At 42.3% G+C, this 22,101-nt stretch overlaps 1 protein-coding gene across 4 annotated transcripts in view; it reads left to right on the forward strand.

Annotated features, from left to right (window-relative positions):
• MAPK6 (mitogen-activated protein kinase 6) overlaps window positions 1-22,101 on the forward strand; it is a 43,849-nt gene that overhangs the window by 19,290 nt on the left and 2,458 nt on the right. For all 4 annotated transcript variants that reach the window (XM_056135354.1, XM_056135353.1, XM_056135355.1 and 1 more), the window contains exons 2-5: window positions 8,125-9,317; window positions 10,894-11,038; window positions 16,117-16,281; window positions 18,861-19,062. In XM_056135354.1, coding sequence (XP_055991329.1) covers window positions 8,763-9,317; window positions 10,894-11,038; window positions 16,117-16,281; window positions 18,861-19,062 — 1,067 coding nt within the window. In that variant the 5' untranslated portion in view covers window positions 8,125-8,762. The remainder of the gene's footprint in view (window positions 1-8,124; window positions 9,318-10,893; window positions 11,039-16,116; window positions 16,282-18,860; window positions 19,063-22,101) is intronic.

Below are 22,101 nucleotides of genomic sequence, written 5' to 3' on the forward strand. Positions count from 1 at the left end.
TGACATTTCCTAGAATTTAATTTATTTAGATTTCTTTCCCTATTTGACTTTCTGATGATTTGTACTTTTAGAGGGTGCCCGGGATTGAATGCAGGATGTCTCTTGCATATTCTGTCCTCTGAATTACATATCCATCTGATGGTTTTGTTTGGGGGCCACACCCAGTGGTACTTAGGGGAGCATCTGGGGTGGCAGGGATCAAACCTGGGTTGGCTTCGTGCAAGGCAAGTGTCTTACCCACTGTATTATCGCTTTAGCCCCAGGTTTTTAAATTTTGTTTGTTTGCAGGGGCCACACCCTGTGATTCTCAGGGATTATTCCTGGCAGTGCTCGGGGGTCTATGAGGTACCAGGGATCAAACCTGGGTCGGCTTTGTGTGCGAGACAAAAGCACTGCCTGCTGTACTATCTCTCCATCTTGATTTTAAGTTTTTTATCTGTTCCTCTAGGGCCAAGGATGTAGTTCCATGGTAGATTACTTGCCTTGCATGTGTGAGGCCTTGGGTTTGATCACCAGCACCACACACAAAAAAAGTCAAACCATAAAAGTGTACTTACTTTATGCAGCTTGTCATGATAACTAAGGTGAGATGAATGGTGTCTCACAACCTTATGTTTAGCTACATCATTTTCCTGATAGGGACCCGACTACTGGGAATGTGAAATGCTTTGATTGCAGTTTATTTTCCCTTCCCTTGCTTTCATTGTGACTGCCATTGCAGTTCTGTCGTGATGGCCAGGGATCGCAGATGGCAGCACCGTTTGACTCTGTGGCAAGGCAGGCACCTTATCACTGAGTCATCCTGGGGCACCTAAACGAATAATTTAGCCAGTTCCTAAGCGAGACCTCAGATCACTTCTTTAACTAACCACCCTCCCCCCCCTTTAAAATGGCTTAGTGAAATCTGGCAGGAATTTGTGCCAAATTCTAATATGAATCTCATAGAAAAGGTACACTTAAAAATATTTTTACAAGCATTATTCCAGGTCTGCAGAAAATGAAAAATAAGGATATTTGGGGTCCAGAGCGATAGCACTGAGGGTAGAAATTTTGCCTTGCACATGGCCGATCTCCAGCATACCAGATGGTTCCCCAAACACCGCCAGGAATAATTCTTGAGTGCAGTGCCAGGAGTAACCCCCGAGCATCACTGGGTGTGGCCCCAAAACAAAAAAAAAAAGGGAGGGTATTCCAAAAAATTTTTGTTATGAGTCACTTTTTAAAAATAAGGATTCTCTGGGGACCGCGAGCTAGTGCAGTGGATTCAGGAATATGTCTAGGATATGTCAGACCTGGGTTCAGTCCCCAGCATCACATGGTTCCCTGAGCATCACCAGTGCAGTCCTGAAGGGTGCCAGCACCACTGAGCATCTTTGCATTTAGGCCTTTTTGCTGATCTGACAACTCCCTTGGCTGGGAATTACCTGTGGGACCTCTGGACCTCCTGTGTACTGCTTGGAAGGTGCCCATTTCCCCTTCCTGGAAGAAGCCCCCCCTGCAATGGAAAGTTCTCCCAACCAAACATGTGGTTCTCTCTGATGAGTCTAGAAATGTTTTGTATGATCTTGCACAACATGACCTTCAGACCCTCACCAGGGTTAGCCAAAAAATCTGCAGCAATTGTATCTGATGCATTTACTGAATGAAGTATATTGTGCGAGATGCCATAGATTCTGCCTGGATGGACCGAAGACTAATAAAATTAAAGAAATACCAAAGTCTTGCATAACTTCAGGATGCCAACTTGTTCTACATGGACTGCTAGGACTTTTTACATAATCCTGTTTGTCAGGTTATACAGGACACTATGTCAGCGGCAGTCTTGCCCCACCACCCCAGTACTACGAAACAGGAGCCATAACACCTGATGTATTTGGGCTCCTTCCATCTGAGTAGGATTCAAGTCACTTGCTTCTTGAAGTGTCGTCAAACCTCTGTAATTCACCACAGGACAAGGGTCTTGGGAGAATGCCATATGAGTGTTTTTTTTGGGGGGACAGAGAGGGCACTCCTGGCTTAGTGCACAGGGGACAGCCCATATGCGTTGCTGGGGATTGAACCTGGGTTGGGCATGGCATGCAAGGCAAGTGCTTTACTTGATGTAAAGTATCTCTCCAACTTTTCAAGTACTATTTTAAAGTGTCAGTATTGGTGATCAGTAATGGTAGGCTGATCCCGTGTGATTCCCGAGCAGTGCTGAGCACCACAGCATTGCTGGGCACAGACATTGAGCCGGCCACGTATTCCTGAGAACTGATAGGAACTATCTCCTTATAAAACATACTTATAGGCAGATTTGGAGGATTTAAGACCCAAAATAAAAAAGTCTTTTTGTTGTTGTTTTTAGACCACACCAATGCTTAGGGCTTATTCCTGGCTCTGCACTCAAGAGTTATTCCTGGCGATGCTCAGGGGTCCATATGGGATACCAGGGTTAAACCTGACTCCACTGAGTACAAGGCATGTACCTTACCCATTGTATGATATCTCTGGCCCCTAGTATCCAAAGTTAGGAGAAGAAAAGATTTTGTTGAGCCCGGAGAAGTAGCACGGTGGGTAGGGTTCTTATTTTGCACATCGCTGGCCTGGGTTTCATCCCTGTCACCACATAAGCACTGCCAGGAGTAAGCCCTGCCTGAGCATCACTAGGTGTGGCCCTAAACCTGCCTTTTCCCTTTGTTGATGCAATGACTGGGGCTCACACATGGTCAACTGTAGTGCGTGTCTCATGTTTTCATTCTGGTGCTTTCCAGCAGTCACACCGTGGGTTGTGGTGTTCGTACACCATGCTATGCTTAGGACATGCTGCACTCCTTTAGTTGTGCTTGTGCACATTCTGGCCATAGTTTGGTCACCAAGTGTATGCTTGCCAGGGTTGCACTGCCTGGCTGGGGTGCTTGCAGATTCTAGTTGTACGTGTTGTAATTGCACCATTTTAGTTTAAAAGTGTTCATTGTACATACCTGGCCATTGTGAGGCCAGAAAAATACTTGTTGCCTCCAGGGATCAGAGACGACAGAGCAGCCAGGATTGAGCTCCACATTTGTGGAGGGTCCAAGGGTTTAAAAAAAAGGGATTAAGACCCTCAACAGGGGCTGGAGTGATAGCACAATGGGTAGGGTGTTTGCTTTGCACGCGGCCGACCCGGGTTCAGTTCCCAGCATCCCATATGGTCCCCCAAGCATGGCCAAGAGTAATTTCTTTGCATCGCCAATGTGACTCGAAAAGGGGGAAAAAAAGAAAAAGACCCTCAACAATCTCTCTGCCCCCAGATTTGATTTGATTTTTGTGGTTTATGGTCCACACCTGGTGGTACTTAGGGGCTCTACCCTTGTTCAGTGTTGGGGTCTCTTCTGTCCATGTTGGGGACTATCTGTGGAATAGGGGATGAAAACTGAACTTTTTTTTTTTTTTTTAGTTAGGTACTCCATTATGAGCCATGTAATCATTTGCCTAACTTTGAGAATTTGTCTTAGCTAACAGTAGTTACACTAGTTACAGATATATCAGACAGGCAAAGTCTGTTAAACTTTGGGATTATACTTTTAACTGTAGTTTATTGTTTTTTGAGCCTCACTCTCATGTAACTTGAAAAGCAGGAGGAAAAGATGGAAGAAACAGTTAAAAAAAAATAAGTAAGCTTCCTATTTAAGGCTCTTATCCTGAATTTAATTGCACATCCAGGCTTCCTTTCTGTCACAAATCAAGTTGTTTCTGGTTAGTAAGGAAAATAAGGGGCTGAAGAGATAGTATGAAGGCACTTGACTTGAACACTTTTGACCTGGGTTCACTCAATCGCTGTCATCTTACATGATCTCCAGAGCCCAGCTAGGAATGATCTCTGATTAAACCCTGAGCACTACTGGCTATGCCCCAAAATCTTAAAAAGAGAAAAAAATGAAAGAAAAATACCTGCTTTCATAGATGAGGATATGGGGCATAGTCAGGTCATTCTTTTACATTTATAGTTTCACGAGCTTAGGCTTGACTTAGAGTATCTGTATTTCTCATGTCTGGATAGGCTTAGTAATACTGTCTCTTCTTAGTTTTCCTTTTCCTTACTTGGAATGTGTGGACATGCAAAAGGAATACTGAACTGCAAACCTTTCCTGCATGTTTGCCTTTATGAAGTTAAATATGAAGGATGGTAGAGTAGGGCATAAACAGGACATTTGCAGGGGTCATTGAGAACAGATGGAGGGTGCTGAGCACTAGCAATCTGCTTCTGTTCTCCTTCCCATGTCCGGAAGGCTTAGCCAGCCCAAGAAGCTCTGTCTGATGTTAAAGCCCAGTTGGGAGGGGGCTCCCCAGCAGTGCACAGGAGTCTGGGAGTCACTCACAACAATACTGGGCTTTGGACTGGCTATTATACAGTGCTGCTTGGACCTGAAGTCAAGGGTCAAAGGACTCCTCCTACCCAGAATACATGTAGGTGGTGTTTGGGAGGTGGCTTGTGGTGCCAGGGACCTCATGCATGCCAGGCATTTACTCTAGATCTTCAAGGGGCTGGAGCGATAGCACAGCGGGTAGGGCGTTCGCCTTACACGCGGCCAACATGGCCGACCCGAGTTCGATTCCTCCGCCCCTCTCGGAGAGCCGGGCAAGCTACCGAGAGTATCTCGCCCGCACGGCAGAGCCTGGCAAGCTCCCCGTGATGTATTCGATATGCCACACACAGTAACAACAAAGTCTCCAATGGAGACGTTACTGCGCCCGCTCGAGCAAATCGACGATCAACGGGAGGGCCTTTACCTTAGGGCCTTTACCTTCAAACTATCTTCTGTTCCCCCACAAATTTTTAATATTTGAATTTTGCGTAAAGATTTGCTTAGAGTAAGACCTCTAGTATCTTAATACTTTAAAGATTATTTGTTCCTGACTATGATTGGTCCCAGTGAAGGAGAAGAATCTCCTATTCATATATGTAAAGTATGTAGGAATATGAAGCAGGAAATAAAGAGAGGCTTTTTTTCTGTACAAAGTGTCACCATTGTTTAACACTTGATGTCTGAGAGTCTTGCTTGTCTCTTAAACCACCTAAAGGGTACAGGTGTCGTGACTGCATTCTGAGAATTAACTCCTTAATTTTATACACCAACAAGGTGATAGATGTATTGACTGTTTTGACTAATGTGTAGTGAACCTGACTCTTAATTTCTTCAGACCCACTCAAAAAATCAGAAGCCAACAATAAAGGCCTTAATGTTTAGGGGTTAGGCATATTACTTGTTTATATGCCTATATATTTATATTTTAGTGAGCTACTGTATTGGTCTCTCTGGTTTCTTACATGAGACATAGGCCTTCGTAGCTTTGGTTTTCTCATTGAAACACTTAATCCCACAGAATGTTCATCCCTAAAACATTCACTTCTTCGGAGCTCTGCTCCAGTTGTTAGCTTAGCAGAGGGTCATCCCTAGCCACCCTTATCCCCTTTTCTTGATATTTCCACCCCTCTTACTGTCATTCATCATTTTTGTTTTGCTTATAGGTTGACTCAACTTCCCCACTTTAATATATCCTCTTACACATAACACTCAGGTTTCTAAGAGTTCAGTAATTTGTCATCTTCCAGTCATTAAAAAAATAACTCATTAAAATAGTATTCTCTTTTTTGTTTTGCGGCCACTCCCAGTTTTGCTCAGGGCTTACTTCTGGCTCTGCCCTCAAGGGTCATTCCTGGTGGGCTCCATATGGCGTGCTGGGAATCAAACCGGGTTGGCTGTGTTCAAGGCAAACTCCTTACCTGTTATACTATTGCTCCAGCCTCCAAAGATAATATTTTTTATTGTCTTATCTATTGTTTCTAATCTCTTCTTTCATTGGGAAAGTGTTACAGATTTGTTACTTTATCAGTTTCATATTCTTGCTACATATATCACGGTCACGGGTCCTCCCATTGTTCATCGATTTTGCTCGAGCGGGCCCAGTAACGTCTCCATCGTGAGACTTTGTCGTTGCTGTGTTTGGCGTATCGAATACGTCACGGGTAGCTTGCCAGGCTCTGCCGTGCGGGCAAGATACTCTCAGTAGCTTGCCAGGCTCTCCAAGAGGGGCGGTGGAATCGAACTCGTGGGCCATGTTGGCTGCTTGTAAGGCAAACGCCCTACCGCTGTGCTATCGCTATATGTATGCATGTCTAAATGGTGTTTATTCTACATGTTTCTGAGTAGATTTCAGAGTTCAGCATGTTCAATTCTATCTGCAATTGATTTTTTTTCTTTTTCTTTTCTTTTCTTTTTTAATTTTTCCATGCAGGAAATCTCACCGCAACCTTTCATGCACATGAAGCATTTGCTGTCACTGAGTCATATCCTGGCCCCCTTCAGTTTGCTTTTTCATTTAGCATCTACTTGATGATTTTAACCATCTATTAAATAGCAGTCCACTGTGTGACTATAATGTATTTTATTTAGGTCTCCTATTGAAGGTTTTGGCTATTTCTAATTTTCTCTTATTACAAAAAAAAAGTGAGCATTTGTATTTGTAATCATTTCTTTAAGGGTAGTGGCTTGAAAATATCATACTTATTTTTTACTAATTTATATACTTCGACCTGAGTACTCTTGGGAGGTCTTTCACTAGTAAATTGATCAGTCTGCCACTAATATTGTATTAGAGTTCCTGTTTTTCCACATTCCTCCTCAGATATTAACAGATTCTTAAATTTTTTCCCCTGATCTGAAATAAGAGAACCTTTTTTTTTTTCTTTTTTCTCTCTTTTTTGGTCTGTTTTGTTTTTGGTCCACACCTGACTGTGCTCAGGTCTCGGTCCTGGTGTGCTCAGGGTCATATGGGGTACCTGGTCGGTCTTATGCAAGGCTAATACCTTACCTGCTGTACTCTCTCTCCAACCCTGAACTTAGAAAATTCTAAGGTAATTTGATTTTACTGATTATCTTATCAAGGAAGCCCAACTCCTTTTTTTAGGTGGACTGTTAACTGTTCAGGGTCACTTTTTAATAAATAGAAGAATATGCTTTGTACATTTCTCTCTTTTTCAGGTGAATTTTTATTCCTTGGGTACTAATAGACATATTTAATGAATTGACATGTTGTTCTTGTGGGGGCCACACTGGCACTGTGGTGTGGGGGAGCGTGTGGTGCCATCCAGAGGGTCAAATTGGGTCTCCACATGCACTGTACATACCCTTAATTCCACCATATTCTAGCCAGTGGGGTTCCTTACCTCCTGAAGTGGGGCACACATATAATTTTCAGGTGGTTTCGGGCATCTTCCCTTGATTCTTGGCCAAGTGGGCAGCAGCTCATTGCTGAAGCCTTGCGGGTGTGGTCGTGCCAGGGACTGAACCAGCATCAGCTGCCTGCAAGGCATGCCTTCAGCTTCTGTACTTTATCTGTCACACCCAGTGATGCTCGGGGTTACTCCTGGCTCTGCACTCAGGAATTACTCCTGGCAATGCTCAGGGGACCATTTGGGATGCCAGGGACTGAACCTTGGTCAGCCACATGCAAGGCAAATGCCCTGCCTGCTGCTGTCTCTCAGAGCCTCTCCCCCAACCCCTTCCCAGTGTGTTTTTTGATGAATTAAAACAGCAGTCTTGCTGCTAGCCACAGATCCAGGCAGGTCTAACATTTGTACTCAATTTCTGAATATTCCAATTTGTATCTTTGTTACTTTGATCTTCTTACTTCACCGGAGCTAGGTCCAAGGCCAGTTCCATTGTATGCTCCAGTTCTGTTGCATCCCAATAAAGTGAAACTGAGAAATCAGTTACTTTTAACCGAAAAAGAAAACAAAAAAACAGAAGCCTTAAATGTCCTTTCAGAAAGGTGTTCGTGATATTTCACCCTGAAAATCTAGAGGATTCTATAGAAAATATTCATTTTCTTTGCTTATTGGCATATAAAAGGAGTCATACAATCTAATAAGCCTAAATATTAGAAAGAATAGGGGATGGTAGATCTGGGGTTTGAGCCAACTCATTAGTTGCTCACAACATGGGCTGCTGTTTTTCATTAAAAGCTAATTTTTCCATTTGCTGACTATAAATAGAAGTTGATGTATGAGTAGTAGTTTATAACTAAATGCTCAATCTGTGAGTTCACAGAGTTGGAGCGCATTTCTTTGAGTAGTGACCCTTTCTCTTTTCTTATCCCCAGGTTGTATCAGAATAAGATGGACGGTAGCTTTGATTGTGATTGTGGTGAGCTGGAGCCACCTGATCACTAACAAAAGACAGCTTCTGTTAAAACAACAGCTGCCAGGGCTTCCTGTTGAAATATATAGCAACAGAGGAAGAAAAGAAGCAAAACGGAAATAGTGCTCACCAGCACCTTAGAACGATGCTGCTCAGGACCAGTCCAACACTGAATGTATCTGCACTGTGAGGAGAATGTTCATAGGAGCCTGTCATGTGCATATTTATTCACGTTTTTGTTAAATGTTAAATCGTTTAGCACAGGAAATCTGAGTGCATAGTATGTCATTTCATTCCGTTTGAGTTTCTTGAGTGTTTTCTTTAAATGTCTGCAGAGTTGCTGCCCCTTTCTTGAACTATGAGTACTGCAATCTTTTTAATTCTCAATATGAGTAGAGCTTTTTGAGATTAAAATCTAAGGGGAACTCAACGGGCCTGGTTGGCATATGCAATGAACATCAAGAAAACATCTTGCTGCGGAAGCAAAATTATTTTTTTTCTCCCTTTTTGAAAGATCTTTCCTTTTGATGCCAGTTTTCTTCCTTGTTTACACAAGCTCAACAATTCGAAAGGAAAAAAGGCAATAGTAAGGGTTTCAAAATGGCAGAGAAATTTGAAAGTCTCATGAACATTCATGGTTTTGATCTGGGCTCTAGGTATATGGACTTAAAACCATTGGGTTGTGGAGGCAATGGCTTGGTTTTTTCTGCTGTAGACAATGACTGCGACAAAAGAGTAGCCATCAAGAAAATTGTCCTTACCGATCCCCAGAGTGTCAAACATGCTCTCCGTGAAATCAAAATAATTAGAAGACTTGACCATGATAACATTGTCAAAGTATTTGAAATTCTTGGTCCCAGTGGAAGCCAGTTAACAGACGATGTGGGCTCTCTTACCGAACTGAACAGTGTCTACATTGTTCAGGAGTACATGGAGACAGACTTGGCTAATGTGCTGGAGCAGGGCCCTTTACTGGAAGAGCATGCCAGGCTTTTCATGTATCAGCTGCTACGTGGGCTCAAATACATTCACTCTGCAAACGTACTGCACAGAGATCTCAAACCAGCTAATCTTTTCATTAATACTGAAGACTTGGTGCTGAAGATAGGTGACTTTGGTCTTGCACGCATCATGGATCCCCATTATTCCCATAAGGTATGTGGATTAAGGTGCATTTTTGTATTCCTGATGTGCATCATCAGGAATAGATACTGCATTATTTCTAATTCTAATGTATAACATCAGGAATAGGCTCTTGTATTCTCTTCATATGTTGTGGTAAATTTTTTTTTTTAATTTTCACAGTACACACACACACACGTTTTTTTTTTATACGAATCTGTTTTGTTAATAATCTCTCTGAGTTTGAAAAGAAAGTGTAGTAAGATCCTAATTAAATAAAATCCCTGAGACATATGGTTTATTATCACTGAATTTCCCTTATTTAAAAGTGGAATATATGTATGTTTTAGAGCAGAAGTGTAGACCCATCTGAAGAGGCATTATTTTTGTTTTTCTTTTGGGGGAGTCAGATCCTATCTGCTCAGAGTCAGGAGCAACTGTTCCCTGGCTCATGGATCACTTGTGGTGCTCAGGGAACCATAAATCGTGCCTGCCATCACACTGGGGCAGCTGTATGCAAAGCAAGTGCCTTAACCCCTGTGCTCTCTCTCTAGCCCCTGCTCTTTGAATTTTTAGCTACTATCCTGTTTTGCCCATTTAAACAATTTGAAATGGACTTTGCATAAAGATAAAATTTGCAGTAAGAGTAGCCAAAAGGAGTAACAGTAACTTTTGTCGTAGTAACTTGTCTTTTTTTCAGGAATTTGATATTTTCTGAGCAGATCCCCAGTCTTCTAGTTTTCAAGGAAGATTTTATGTGGAGCCCTATGTTTAAAATATAAAACAGAGTTCCTTTGGTTATAGTAAAACTGTAGGAGCCCCGATTACATGGCTTTTATAGTCCACGCCTGAAACAACAAACAAATCTTATTTATCTCTATCATTAAATATAACTTAACTTTTAAGCAATTTTTTTTAAACACTGATTGAGAACTAAAATATAGTGGATCAGTACCTTCTGATTATGGATAATAGTGAGGTATTGTGGTTAGAACACTAAGAGTTACACTATTCAAAACTAAATTTTATTTTTGTACCTAGATGAGCTATGTATGATCTAAGTAGTTTCCTTAATCTGTGTTCCTTTCCCTATAAAAAGGAGTTAATGTCTTCCAGCACAGTTTTTCAGGGTTTTGAGGATAACATATGGCAAATATGTATGCTTTTAATCAAATGATTTTAAGTGTAAAGTGAGAAAGTTGAGTAGGAATGAACTCTGTAGTAGAACCAGGTCCTCTGGGTTTTTAGGAAAGATGATCGGCATTTTTTATAAGTAGCATCCCTATTGCTTTTCCATACCCTATTTGCATTGATTTGAAGTATGCTTGTTACCTAATTATATTTGGAGTTAAAACATTTTTAATATAGCAAGAATTAGCACTAAATTCTTACAATTTGGTCACCAGAATTCATGTAATTGCCATGTTTTAGATGGTATGTCCTAGGAGGAGTTTATCTCCATCTTCAAAAGAGCAAGAACCTTGGAAATAGGTATAGAAATTGTGCTGTTTCAGGATTTCATCCAGAATTTTATTTTCCAGTGAATCAAACTATGTATTACTCTTAATTTAAAGTGAAAAATTAAATACGCTTTTCTTTTTTTGTTTAGGGTCATCTTTCTGAAGGGTTGGTTACTAAATGGTACAGATCTCCACGTCTTTTACTTTCTCCTAATAATTATACTAAAGCCATCGACATGTGGGCTGCAGGCTGCATCTTTGCTGAAATGCTGACTGGTAAAACCCTTTTTGCAGGTGAGAATTTAAGAAAAATGGGAAAAACTATCCTGAAAGGTTGGAGGAAGACAGGTCACGTCTACCAGTGTTTAGGGGATCATTTGGTGCCAGGGGCCAAACATGGGGATCCTGCACACAAAACGGTGTTTCAGCTCTCTCCCCCATCCTCAATGAGATGTCGTTGTGCTTGTATTTATGAAAGTAGATTTTTAGAAGTTTTTAGAGTGATATTTTTGTAGTCTGGGATGTTATAGTAAAAATGTGAATTTCATTTAAAACTTTTTTGCTTATTTAAAACTTGCTTACTAAATTGTTTATTTGGTGAATTTTGTCAGAATGCTAGTATTATTTTGAATATATCATATTTCTCAATATTTTGTGAATCTGTAATGGTAATATGGTAAGTGATACCAGAGTTGTCTGTTTCTCTCAGTGTTAGCCTCTCCCGGTGAAACTTTTGGAAACACTGAGGCCAAACCTATTGGTTTGGGGGCCCAGGGCCAGTCCTTGCAAGGCTTGACTGGATGGTATAGGCCGGACTGTTTAGTGCTTGGCCCAAAGGCTCTGGGGCTTCCAGGTATTATGCTCAGGCACTTACACATGCTGGCCATGTGCTGTTCCACTTCAGCTCTGGCCCTTACTTCCTGGTGAGGTTTTTAAGCTGCTGTTGAAATCCCGTGATTCTTTGCCCCTGTCATCCTTAGTGGTTAAATTGTCATATTACTGCCTAACTTCTGTGACTTTTCTCAGAAAGAGCCAAGGAAACTTTTTTGGTTTTGTTTTTTGCTAAATTTGGTGCTATGAAAAAATCAAAAGAAGTATGAGAAAGAACTTAGTCAATATGGGAAGAGATGCGTAATATGTGGAAAACACCGAGTATGATTAATCATATGAGTTTATATAAAATTATTTAGCACCAACTCTGAAAGTCACAAACTTGGCTACCTGAGCAGTGGCTGGAATGGAAGACAAAAAGAAGTCAAAGATTAAGGGGGTTAAGATGCTTCCCTTGGATCCTGCCAATTCCAGTTTGAATCCCCAACAGCACTTAATGGTTCCCTGAACATTGCCACGGGAACCCTCACCACAGTTCTCCTTGGGGGGTGGGGTGGGGAAGGGACCATGAGACATTGGTGGAGGCGTGTGGACACTGGGGGGTGGGTGTGGACTTGGAACTTTGTATGCCTGGAACTCCGACCAACAGTGATGTAAGTCATGGTGCCTGAATAAAAATGGCAGGGTGGGGGGTAGTGGGGCAGGAACCAGAGGGACCTGGGAGACTGCTTGGTGAACCAGAGCTAGGCTTTTTTTGTGGGAGTGTTGGGTTTGATCCCTGACACCACATGGGTCCCGCACACGCCCCTGGAAAGCATTCTCTCCTTTTCTCCCCCACCCCCACCAGCATTTGCCAGGAGTAGACTCCAGCACCAGAGCATGTGATACTAAAAACAAAGCAGAAAAGCAAAAATTAAGCCAGAACACTTAGCAGTGTGGGGGATGGGGTGGGGTATAGCTGTATATCCAAACCACAGGCCCGGCAACACTGAAAACGAGATTCATACAACCACAGAACTTCAAAATGTTCTGTCAAGGAGGCAGGCTCAGGGGCCAAGCAGGAACCTGGGGACACTGGTAGTGTGAATGGTACTAAAACATTATATCCCTGAAACGCAACTATAATTAACTTTGTAAATCACGATTCTTAAATTAAATTTAAAAAATATTAAAACAGTAAGCAAAGGAGTCACCTTGGAAAAACGAGAAAATAGTAGGGTGCTGAAGAGTTTTAAAGAGATGGTGATGTAATCATTTCGGTCTTTCACTCTTTCCTCACAGTTATTTATTTGTTTGTTTGGCTTTTTGGGTCACACCTGGCGATGCTCAGGGGTTACTCCTGGCTCTGCACTCAGGAATTACTCTTGGTGATGCTTGGGGGACCATATGGGATGCTGGGCACCGAACCTGGGTCTGCCGCATCCAAGGCAAGCACCCTACCTGCTGTGCTATTGCTCCAGCCCCAGTTCCTTTTTTTTTTTTTTTAAGTTTAATCACTTTGAATTACAGAATTACGAAGTTACTCATGGTTGAGCCTCAGGGGTACAGTTTCAGCACCAGTTCCTTGTTGAGGGCCACTGTCAACTGAAGGCCTGGCTGAAGGGAGGAGCCTCCTCTAGAGCTTGTGAGTGGGAGCAGAGGGTGTAGTCCACCTCAGCATGCAGGTCCTTCCCATAGCCCGCTTGAGTGCATCACATACCCATTAGAGATCACTTCCTGTTTCCTCATTCCTGAAGCTCCTGGCAGCACAGATTTACTTTATGTTTATAAATTAGTGTATTCTGGAGATTTCAGACAAATAAACCATATCAAATAAGGCCTTTGGGGACTGGAGAAATAGTTTAGGAAGTCAGTGGTGTCCAAACACCTCCAGGAGTAATCCCTGAGCACAGAGCCAGGGATCTGTGGCTTTGACTAATGCAGCCTTTTACTTTATTTTACTTAATTTTGCCCCCCCCCCAAAAAAAAAGATAAGGTCTTTGTGATTGGATTTTTTCCTTTAGCATATTTTGCATGTTGTAACATGTATTAGTGCTTCATATCTTTTTTGAGGTAAAATAAGTTTACTCTATGTATCTCTGTGTATATATGTATATATATCACATAGGTGTGTGTGTGTGTGTGTGTGTGTGTGTGTGTGTATTACATTTATTCCAAGTTAATAGTTTGCTGTATGTCTGCATTGTAGCACTGTCCTTCTGTTGTTCATCGATTTGCTTGAGCGGGCACCAGTAACGACTCACAACAAATTGTGAGACTTGTTGTTACTGTTTTTGGCGTATCGAATACGTCACGGGTAGCTTGCCAGCCTTTGCTGTGCGAGCGGGATACTCTCAGTAGCTTGCCGGGCTCTCTGAGAGGGCCTGAGGAATCAAACCCAGGTCAGCCGTGTGCAAGGCAAACACCCTACCCGCTGTGCTGTCGCTCCAGCCCCATATACTGTATTTTGTTTATCTGAAGTTCCGAATTGGCAGGCATATAATTTGCACTTTTTTGCTTTTTGGTGTCCTTTTTTGTTTTTATTGGGGGGGGGGGGTGCTTGGGGACCATACCTGGAGCTGGAAACTAAACCTGGGTAGGCTGCTTGCAAGATAAGTGCCTTACTTGCTGTACTATCTGTCTGGCCCTCATTTTTTTAAGAGTTCTAAGTTTCAACTTTTCAATTTAAAGCCTGTGATTCATTTCCTTTAGTTTTGGGGCCACACCCCATGGTGCTCAGGGCTTACCTGACTCCGCACTCGGGGGTTATTTCTGGTGGGACCGAGGGACCATATGGGATGCCAGGGATTGAACCCAGGTTGGCCATGTGCAAGGCAAGTGCCTACCCACTATACTATCACTCTGGCACCTGTGGTCCATTTTGACTTCACTTTTGGTGTAAGGTGTGAGGAGGGGGTCCAGTTTCATTTCACTTCTTGCCTTTCCCTTCTCTCTTCTCCCCTCTCCTTTCCTCCCGTCTTTCTCTCCTCTTCCCTCTCCTCTCCTCTTCCCTCTCCTCTTACCTTCCCTCTCTTCTCTATGGAAGAGTCCCTTTGTACCACCACCCTTTGTTGAAAAAGGTGTTCTTCATGATTATCAGTACTGAATCCCTTTGTTGCCCAGGTCTCAGACATGCCGTACATTGTTCCAATTTCATTTGCTTATTAAAAGTAAGTCACTAAGCACACCTCACACTCAAGGGGAATTGGATTTCCCTTTAAGTCAAGAATATCTTGGGGCTGGAGAGATGATACAGTGGGTAGAGTGCTTGCCTTGCACACAGCCAACCTAGATTCAACCCTTGGCATCCCGTATGTTCCCCCAACACCACCAGGTGTGATTTCTGAGTGCAGAGCCAAAACCCTGAGCATCACTATAGTGACATATCACTATAGTGATATATATATATGTATGTATATATATATATATACACATAGTGATATAGTGATATGTGTGTGTGTGTGTCACACCCCTAAAAAATATGGGGACAAATATAGCCATGGTTTTGAGCTATCTTACTGGCAGTAGTCATTTTTTGCTTGGGTTGTTGTTTTTTTTCTTTTTTTTCCTGTTTCATGGTGTCAAAGATTAACCCTAGGTCCACAATGTAGGGGCCTCCAGGGCTACACCCAGAGATGGTGAGTTGAGGGCAGGGGCCCATGTGGTGCTAGGGTTCAGTGGGGTTGGGCACACGCCTTGAGTTATTTTATACATATCCCTTGTACTCTGACCTCAGCCTTTTAGTGTTTTGTTTGGGAGACACAGCTGATGGTACTGGACTATTTCTCTCTCTGCTCAGGTGTGCCCCCTGGCAGTGTTGGGGGTATGTGGTCACAAGCATTGGAACAGGGTTCAATAAGATGGTAGGCAAGTGACTTAACCCCTCCCTATTTTTAAAGTGTTTTTATATTTTTAAAGTGTTGCCTTTTGCTTGTATGTTTCAACCTATTGAGCTATCCTGGCCCACTATGAGGTCAAATTTCAAGAGCAGTTTCTTAGGGAAATAAAGTTGCTAACACTAAATAAATCTGAGCAGAGATGGGTCAAGATAGGCTTTTTGTGCTGATTGCTGATGTTTAAAGCAGTGAAACTTGCTGATAGTGATTCTTTGAAAGCTGTTTCCCCTGGTGGTTCTTTTCTGTCTAGTTACCTTGACCAATAAGAACTTCACCCCAGAGAGCAAGTGAATGTGTTTTCCCCGGTTTGGGGGGCATCAGCATGTGGTTCATGGCCCACCCCCTCCCATCCCCATTTGATGACTCCTTCTGCATCTGCCCTGGTGAAAATGAGTGATGACTCACCCATTTCCAGAGCAATGACTTCCCTCCCCTGTATTGGGACCATGTATGATTTCTCAATGGCTTCTGACAATGCTGGTTCCTCCCTCAAGTTGGGAGGCAGTAACTGCCATGCCAGGAATGCTCAATACATTTTTATTACTTAAAACCAAAAAAATTAAATGAAGTTGTTACCTATAGTTTCAGCATGTTTAATGTCAGAAAAGGTTAACCTTGAGCACTGTGTTTATGTTGTATTTGGTGGTTTTTGTTTTTGTGTCTTAGGTGCACATGAACTTGAACAGATGCAGTTGATTTTAGAATCTATTCCTGTTGTTCACGAGGAAGATCGTCAGGAGCTTCTCAGCGTAATTCCAGTTTACATTAGAAATGACATGACTGAGCCACACAAACCTTTAACTCAGCTGCTTCCAGGAGTTAGTCGAGAAGGTATTTGACTCACGAGCAGCCATGCTCTGTGTGTGTGTGTGTGTGTGTGTGTGTGTGTGTGTGTGTGTGTGTGTGCGCGCGCACACACGCATTCACTGGCTAAAAGCAGAATCTGTGATCTGTGGAGGGAAGCTTTCCCTTACTGTCCTGAAATGTGAACTTTCTCCCAGATGGAGTGCTTAGAATTATAATTCTCACTTTCCCCCCTGTCGGGCTGGCATTTTCTTTCCTCTGAAGTATTTTTCAGGTTCCAAATAGTAGACCCTTTTCTCCTGCTTCTACTGATTACTTGCCATAGATGATCATATTAAATTTTTAACTCAAAGCTGGAATGGCGTTTTCTTAGGATTTTATGACAAGTATGATTTAAATATGAATGCTTTGATAGAATTGAGTCAGAGGGGAAGACAAAGGTTTCGGGGAAAGGAGAGTTGGGGGAAAGCAAAACTTCTTATTAGCCAAGTACATTTCATAAGAACATGTGGTTTGGTGTTAGAAGTATTAGGTACAAAATGTGGAAGTTTGAACAGGCTTGAAAGCAGTAGGAATTGGAAAGCACCAAAACATCATTGACCACAAGAGCAATTAATTGCTTTATTCTTAAAATATAAAGTGAGGTATAGAAATTTTTAACAATTGTAGTAATCTGTACCAAGATAATTTTGGGTTGGTGCCACATCCAGCCGTTTGTTGTCTTGGGGTCACACTCAATTGTGCTTAGGGGTTATATCAGGCAGTGCTCAGGTTATATCATATGGCCCTGGGAATTGAATCCAGATCTTCTACAAGCAAAGCATGCAGTTCAGCCCATTGAACTATCTCCAGAACCAGGATAACAGTTTCTAGGGTAATAATTAGCTGGGCTAGCTTTATTACTGGGCAAAGAGTTTTTGTTCACAAGTGGGATGGCTGAGCATATATAAGCGCAGTGCACGATGTTTAAAGTTCCTAACACTAAAGATTGATCATTGATAAGCTCTTCAGTATTCTTCATTAACGTTGGAGTTTATTTTGGGGGCAGAGCACATTTGTGAACTAAGCGAAAATAACACATTTTCTTTCCTTAACACTGTTCATGACTTTCAGACGAAAAAGGTAAATAGTATATAAATAGGTAGGAATTAGCTCATTAAGACTAACAGGACCCATACTTTGGTTAATACCTTTAAATGAATATCCCCCGTTTTCATCTCCCTTTATTTTTGTTCTCCCCCTCTGTAGTTTACCATGCTTCCTGTGTCTGGTTAGTGCTGTTCAGGAGAACCTTCTACGGTGATGGAAATGTTTTATGTATGCATGCACTGGTATGCTTAGCCTGGGTCACCTTTTTTCCTTACTTCTCCTAATTCTTTTGTGTAATTTCCTAATGCTAGAAATTGTAGAGTATATTTTTGTTGAGTAATTGGAGATACAGAGAGTCACAGAAACACAGTGACTCTTCTTGCTCCTGGGCCCTCTACTAATTAAGATGAACTTGCAGGAGAATCAAGAACAGCTTGATGTGTTGTAAAAGACTTCCTAGGTTAGGAAAATAGAATAGAGGTAGGGGGAAAGGGAGGCCCGCAGGCAGAGGCTGTCTGACCTCTACTCTGGGCCACTGAAGAGCATTAGTAGCAATTACCCTTCAGTATCTACCCTTTCATCGTATGGGGCTAATTTGGGTATTGAATGAGATAATGTATGTGAAGCACTTACAAAATATAAATAGCAGTAAAACTATCAGCTGTTGCTCGTGTAATAGGATATGGGAAATTGGGAATGAGCTCCTTTCTAGAGTTTTAGTAAGAAGGGCTATATTTATTTATATTTTAGTTTTAAAAGAGCTATATTTTCCTTTGAGACAGAAGTAAGGATAAGAGGGTTTTAGAAAAACCATGAAGTGGAGATTGCTGAGTGTGGACCCCACCCCACCCCACCCCACCCCCCCGAAGAAAAACAAACCCAAGTGTGTGAGTGTTAAGGGGACAACGTTCAGGCTGGGTAAGGAATTTTGGAAGACCTAACAGTCTGAGTTAGAAGGAAGAATCTCAAACTAATATATTGAACAGTGTATTAGATTATTAATAAAAAATTGTTTTTATTTGGCTTTTCATAAAATGAAAGTTTGAGGGGGTGGAGCACAGCAGGTAGGGTGTTTGCCTTGCGCATGGCCAACCAGGGTTCGATCCCCAGCATCCCATATCGTTCCCTGAGCACCACCAGGAGTAATTCCTTGAGTGCAAAGCCAGTAGTAACCCCTGTGCATTGCTGGGTGTGACCCAAAAAGCAAAAAAAAAAAAGAAAGTTTGATATAATTCAGTTTAATCTGATTCTTATAACTGTCCATAATAAACAATTGGTATATATCTCAAATATTTAACCATTTATTAAATAGATTTTTCTTTTTTACTTTATGAATCACATATTAGTTCTCTGAAATCATCTTTATTTCCTTTTGGGGTTGATGGACCACTGGCATAATTACAGGTGTTATATTCCTGTTAGGTACTCAGCTGGTTGTAAAAGTAAAGGAAACCAAAAATTTTCACCTTTTCTAAACAGTAGCAGTTCTTTTTTCAACAACTTGCATCCTTTTGCAGCACTGGATTTCCTGGAACAAATTCTAACCTTTAGCCCCATGGATCGGCTGACAGCAGAAGAAGCGCTCTCCCATCCATACATGAGCATATATTCTTTCCCGATGGATGAGCCAATCTCAAGTCATCCTTTTCATATTGAAGACGAAGTTGATGATATTTTGCTTATGGATGAAACTCACAGTCACATTTATAATTGGGAAAGGTACATTGATCTTAATTAAATTAAGAAAATAATTGTATTCAGAGTTAGTTCTAATATAGTGCATTTAATTTTAAAATTGCTATATATTTAAATAATGTAGGTGTATTAAAATTTAAGTAGAGGCTCGAAAGATAGGATGGCAGGTAAGACACTTGCTTTGTATGTACTTGTAGCTGCCCTGGGTTGGATCCCCACTACTGCATGTATGGTGGCTTGGCGAAGGCCCCTAGGAGTGATCCTTGAGCACTACCGGGTTATGTCCTGAAAACAAAGCAACAAAAAATTATTGATTAAGGTCTATATAATGAAATTGTTAAATGCCACTTTGAAATATTTTTTGTTCCTCTCCCTCACTTCGAAACATTCATTGTCTGGGGCTGGAGAAATAGCACAGCGGGTAGGGCATTTGCCTTGCATGCGGCTGACCTGGGTTCGATTCCCAGCATTCCACATGGTCCCCTGAGCACTGCCGGGGTAATTCCTGAGTGCAGAGTCAGGAGTAACCCCTGTGCATCGCTGGGTGTGACCCAAAAAGCAAAAAAATAAATAAATGAAGTGGTCTCATCAATCAATAAATAAATATTTTTTAAAAATAAATAAAAAGCCATTGTCTTATGTAGTTGATAGTATTTAAAGATCCTTGTTTGTTTATTCTTGGCTTTGGTCTTCTCGGAATCCAACCCAAGCCAGCTGCATGCAGGGCAAGTGCCCTACACACTATAATATTGCACTGGCTCCGAAAAATTCAGCGATCTTTTAAATGAGTGTTGAGGGTTGGGATGCTGAGCCAGTGTGTTTTTCCTCTTTTTCCTTTCTCTTATTTCTTTTTTAATTTTGGTTAAAATTTTTAATTTTTTTGATTTTAAAATAATTTTTGCTCATTTATAGCTCTATGCTCAGGGATTATTTCTTGACGTACTTGGGGCAACCGTATGGGGTGCCAGGATTGAACCTGGGTGAGTCATATGTAAAGCAAGTAACCCACCGACCGCACTGTTTCTCCAGCCCAAACCTGAATCATTTTAAATTATTGCTTTTATGATGAATGTCAACAATTTTCTTGCACATAGTGGCCTCCACAGCACTGCTTGAGGGTCTCTGTGCCACTCCTTTTGATACTTGTCCTGGCTGTGTGGGCCTGACCTTTTGAGGCCTTGGGCCACTAATGTACTGCTTAGGCCTGGAGGTACTAGGCAACCCCCAGTGCCATGCTTAGTAGTGCTCTAGGGAATCTCCACCTTTGAGTTATGTCCCTGGCCTTATGGATATTTGGAGGGGATTTGGGGTATCTTACCAAGTGGTGCTCTGGTGCTGCTCTTGGTTCCAGCCTCCGGGGACCATGTTGTTGCCAGGAGATCAACCCCGGGCTTTCTGTGTATAAAGTACACACTCCAGTCCATTGAGCTGTCTCTTTCCCAGCAAAATCTAAGATGTTAGATGATAAGTCTCAATGTTACCCCAATCCAAGACTCAGTATTATCCAACAAAAGATACTCTCTAGTATTTTAGTTTGGGACCAGAGAGATACCTAAGTGTGCTGAGTGTAAGTAAGCTGTGCATGTGGGAGGCCCAAGATTCCATCCCTGGCACTGCATGGTCCCCCAGGCACCATCCGGAATTGATATAGAGTGGAGTAGTCCCCACACCCAGCTGTGCTCAGGACTTACTTTTTTTTTTTTTTTTTTTTTGGGTCTCATCCAGCGATGCACAGGGGTTAATCCTGGCTCAAGCACTCAGGAATTACTCCTGGCTGTGCTCAGGAGACCATATGGGCTGGGAATCGAACCTGGGTCTGCCGCGTGCAAGGCAAACGCCCTACCCACTGTGCTATTGCTCCAGCCCCCCCTTTTTTTTTAATAATGTAACTGCTATTTGCCCAGCCATTAATTAAGCTGATTGAATTGGGCATAAACTCCACATTACTTTTTTTCAAATCACTGTGAGATAGAGTTGCAAAGCTTTCATGTTTGAGATTCAGCCATACAATGCTGAAACACCCATCCCTCCACCAGTGCACATTTTCTACCACCCACATCCCAGTCCTCACCCTGCCTCTATGGCAGAAAATTTCCCTAAAACTCTCTCTCTCATTTTGGGCATTATGTTTTGCTCGAAATTACCCACCACCATTTAAGCCTACCTGCTACCAGGGACAGACACTAGATAATTTATTTTCTATTGCTCATTTTGAATATCATGAGAGCTCGCAGTTATAAATGTAAATAAATTCTAGATTGTAGATGGTTGGATTCCCGAGACATCTCTGTATAGCACTAACTCATTTTGGGATTCAGCTGGGAGTGTCTGGGCCAGGGCTGTTGGTGCACTAAGATGGCACCTGGAGACAAATTGTGGGTGTGACAGTCAGTCTCCTGGGCTTGCGAGATCTCTGCCTCCATGCAGCTTGGAGGTTTAGTCAGGACTTACTCTTGGTTATGCCCTGGGTTGTGCTCAGGGATCACTCCTGGTAGTGCTGGGGTCTGTAAGGATTGAACCCCAGGACAACCTCATTCAAAGCAAGCACTCACTGAGATATTACCTCTCTGACCCCTAATTATTTCTGTCTCCCCATGCGTGTTCGATGTGCCAAAAACAGTAACAGGAAGTCTCACAATGGAGACGTTACTGGTGCCCACTCGAGCAAATCGATAAACAACAGGAGGACAGTGCTACATGCTAATAGTATTTACTGTTATTGAATCAAAAATCTATAGAATGAGTCAGCAGCTGCAGCAGTAGTACAGTGAGTTGGGTGTTTGCCTTACACGGAGCCTACCAGGGTTCAGTTCTCAGTGTATGGTCCCCCAAGCACAGCCAGGAGTAATTCCTGAATGCAGAGCCACGAGTAACCCTTGAGCATTGCAAACTTCCTCTACCCCCCAATAAAGTCTAGAGATCCAGAGTTCTGTCCCCTACACTGCCTGATTCCACTGAACGCTAAGCACTACTGGGTGTGCCCAGCTGTCCCTTAGCATGGCTGGGACTGAGCAACACTTCAGGCCTGGGAGTGGCTTTGCTTGGGAAGCCCCACCGAAACAC

Source organism: Sorex fumeus, unplaced genomic scaffold (genome assembly GCF_029834395.1).
Source record: "Sorex fumeus unplaced genomic scaffold, SorFum_2.1 ptg000111l, whole genome shotgun sequence".
NCBI lineage: Eukaryota > Metazoa > Chordata > Mammalia > Eulipotyphla > Soricidae > Sorex > Sorex fumeus.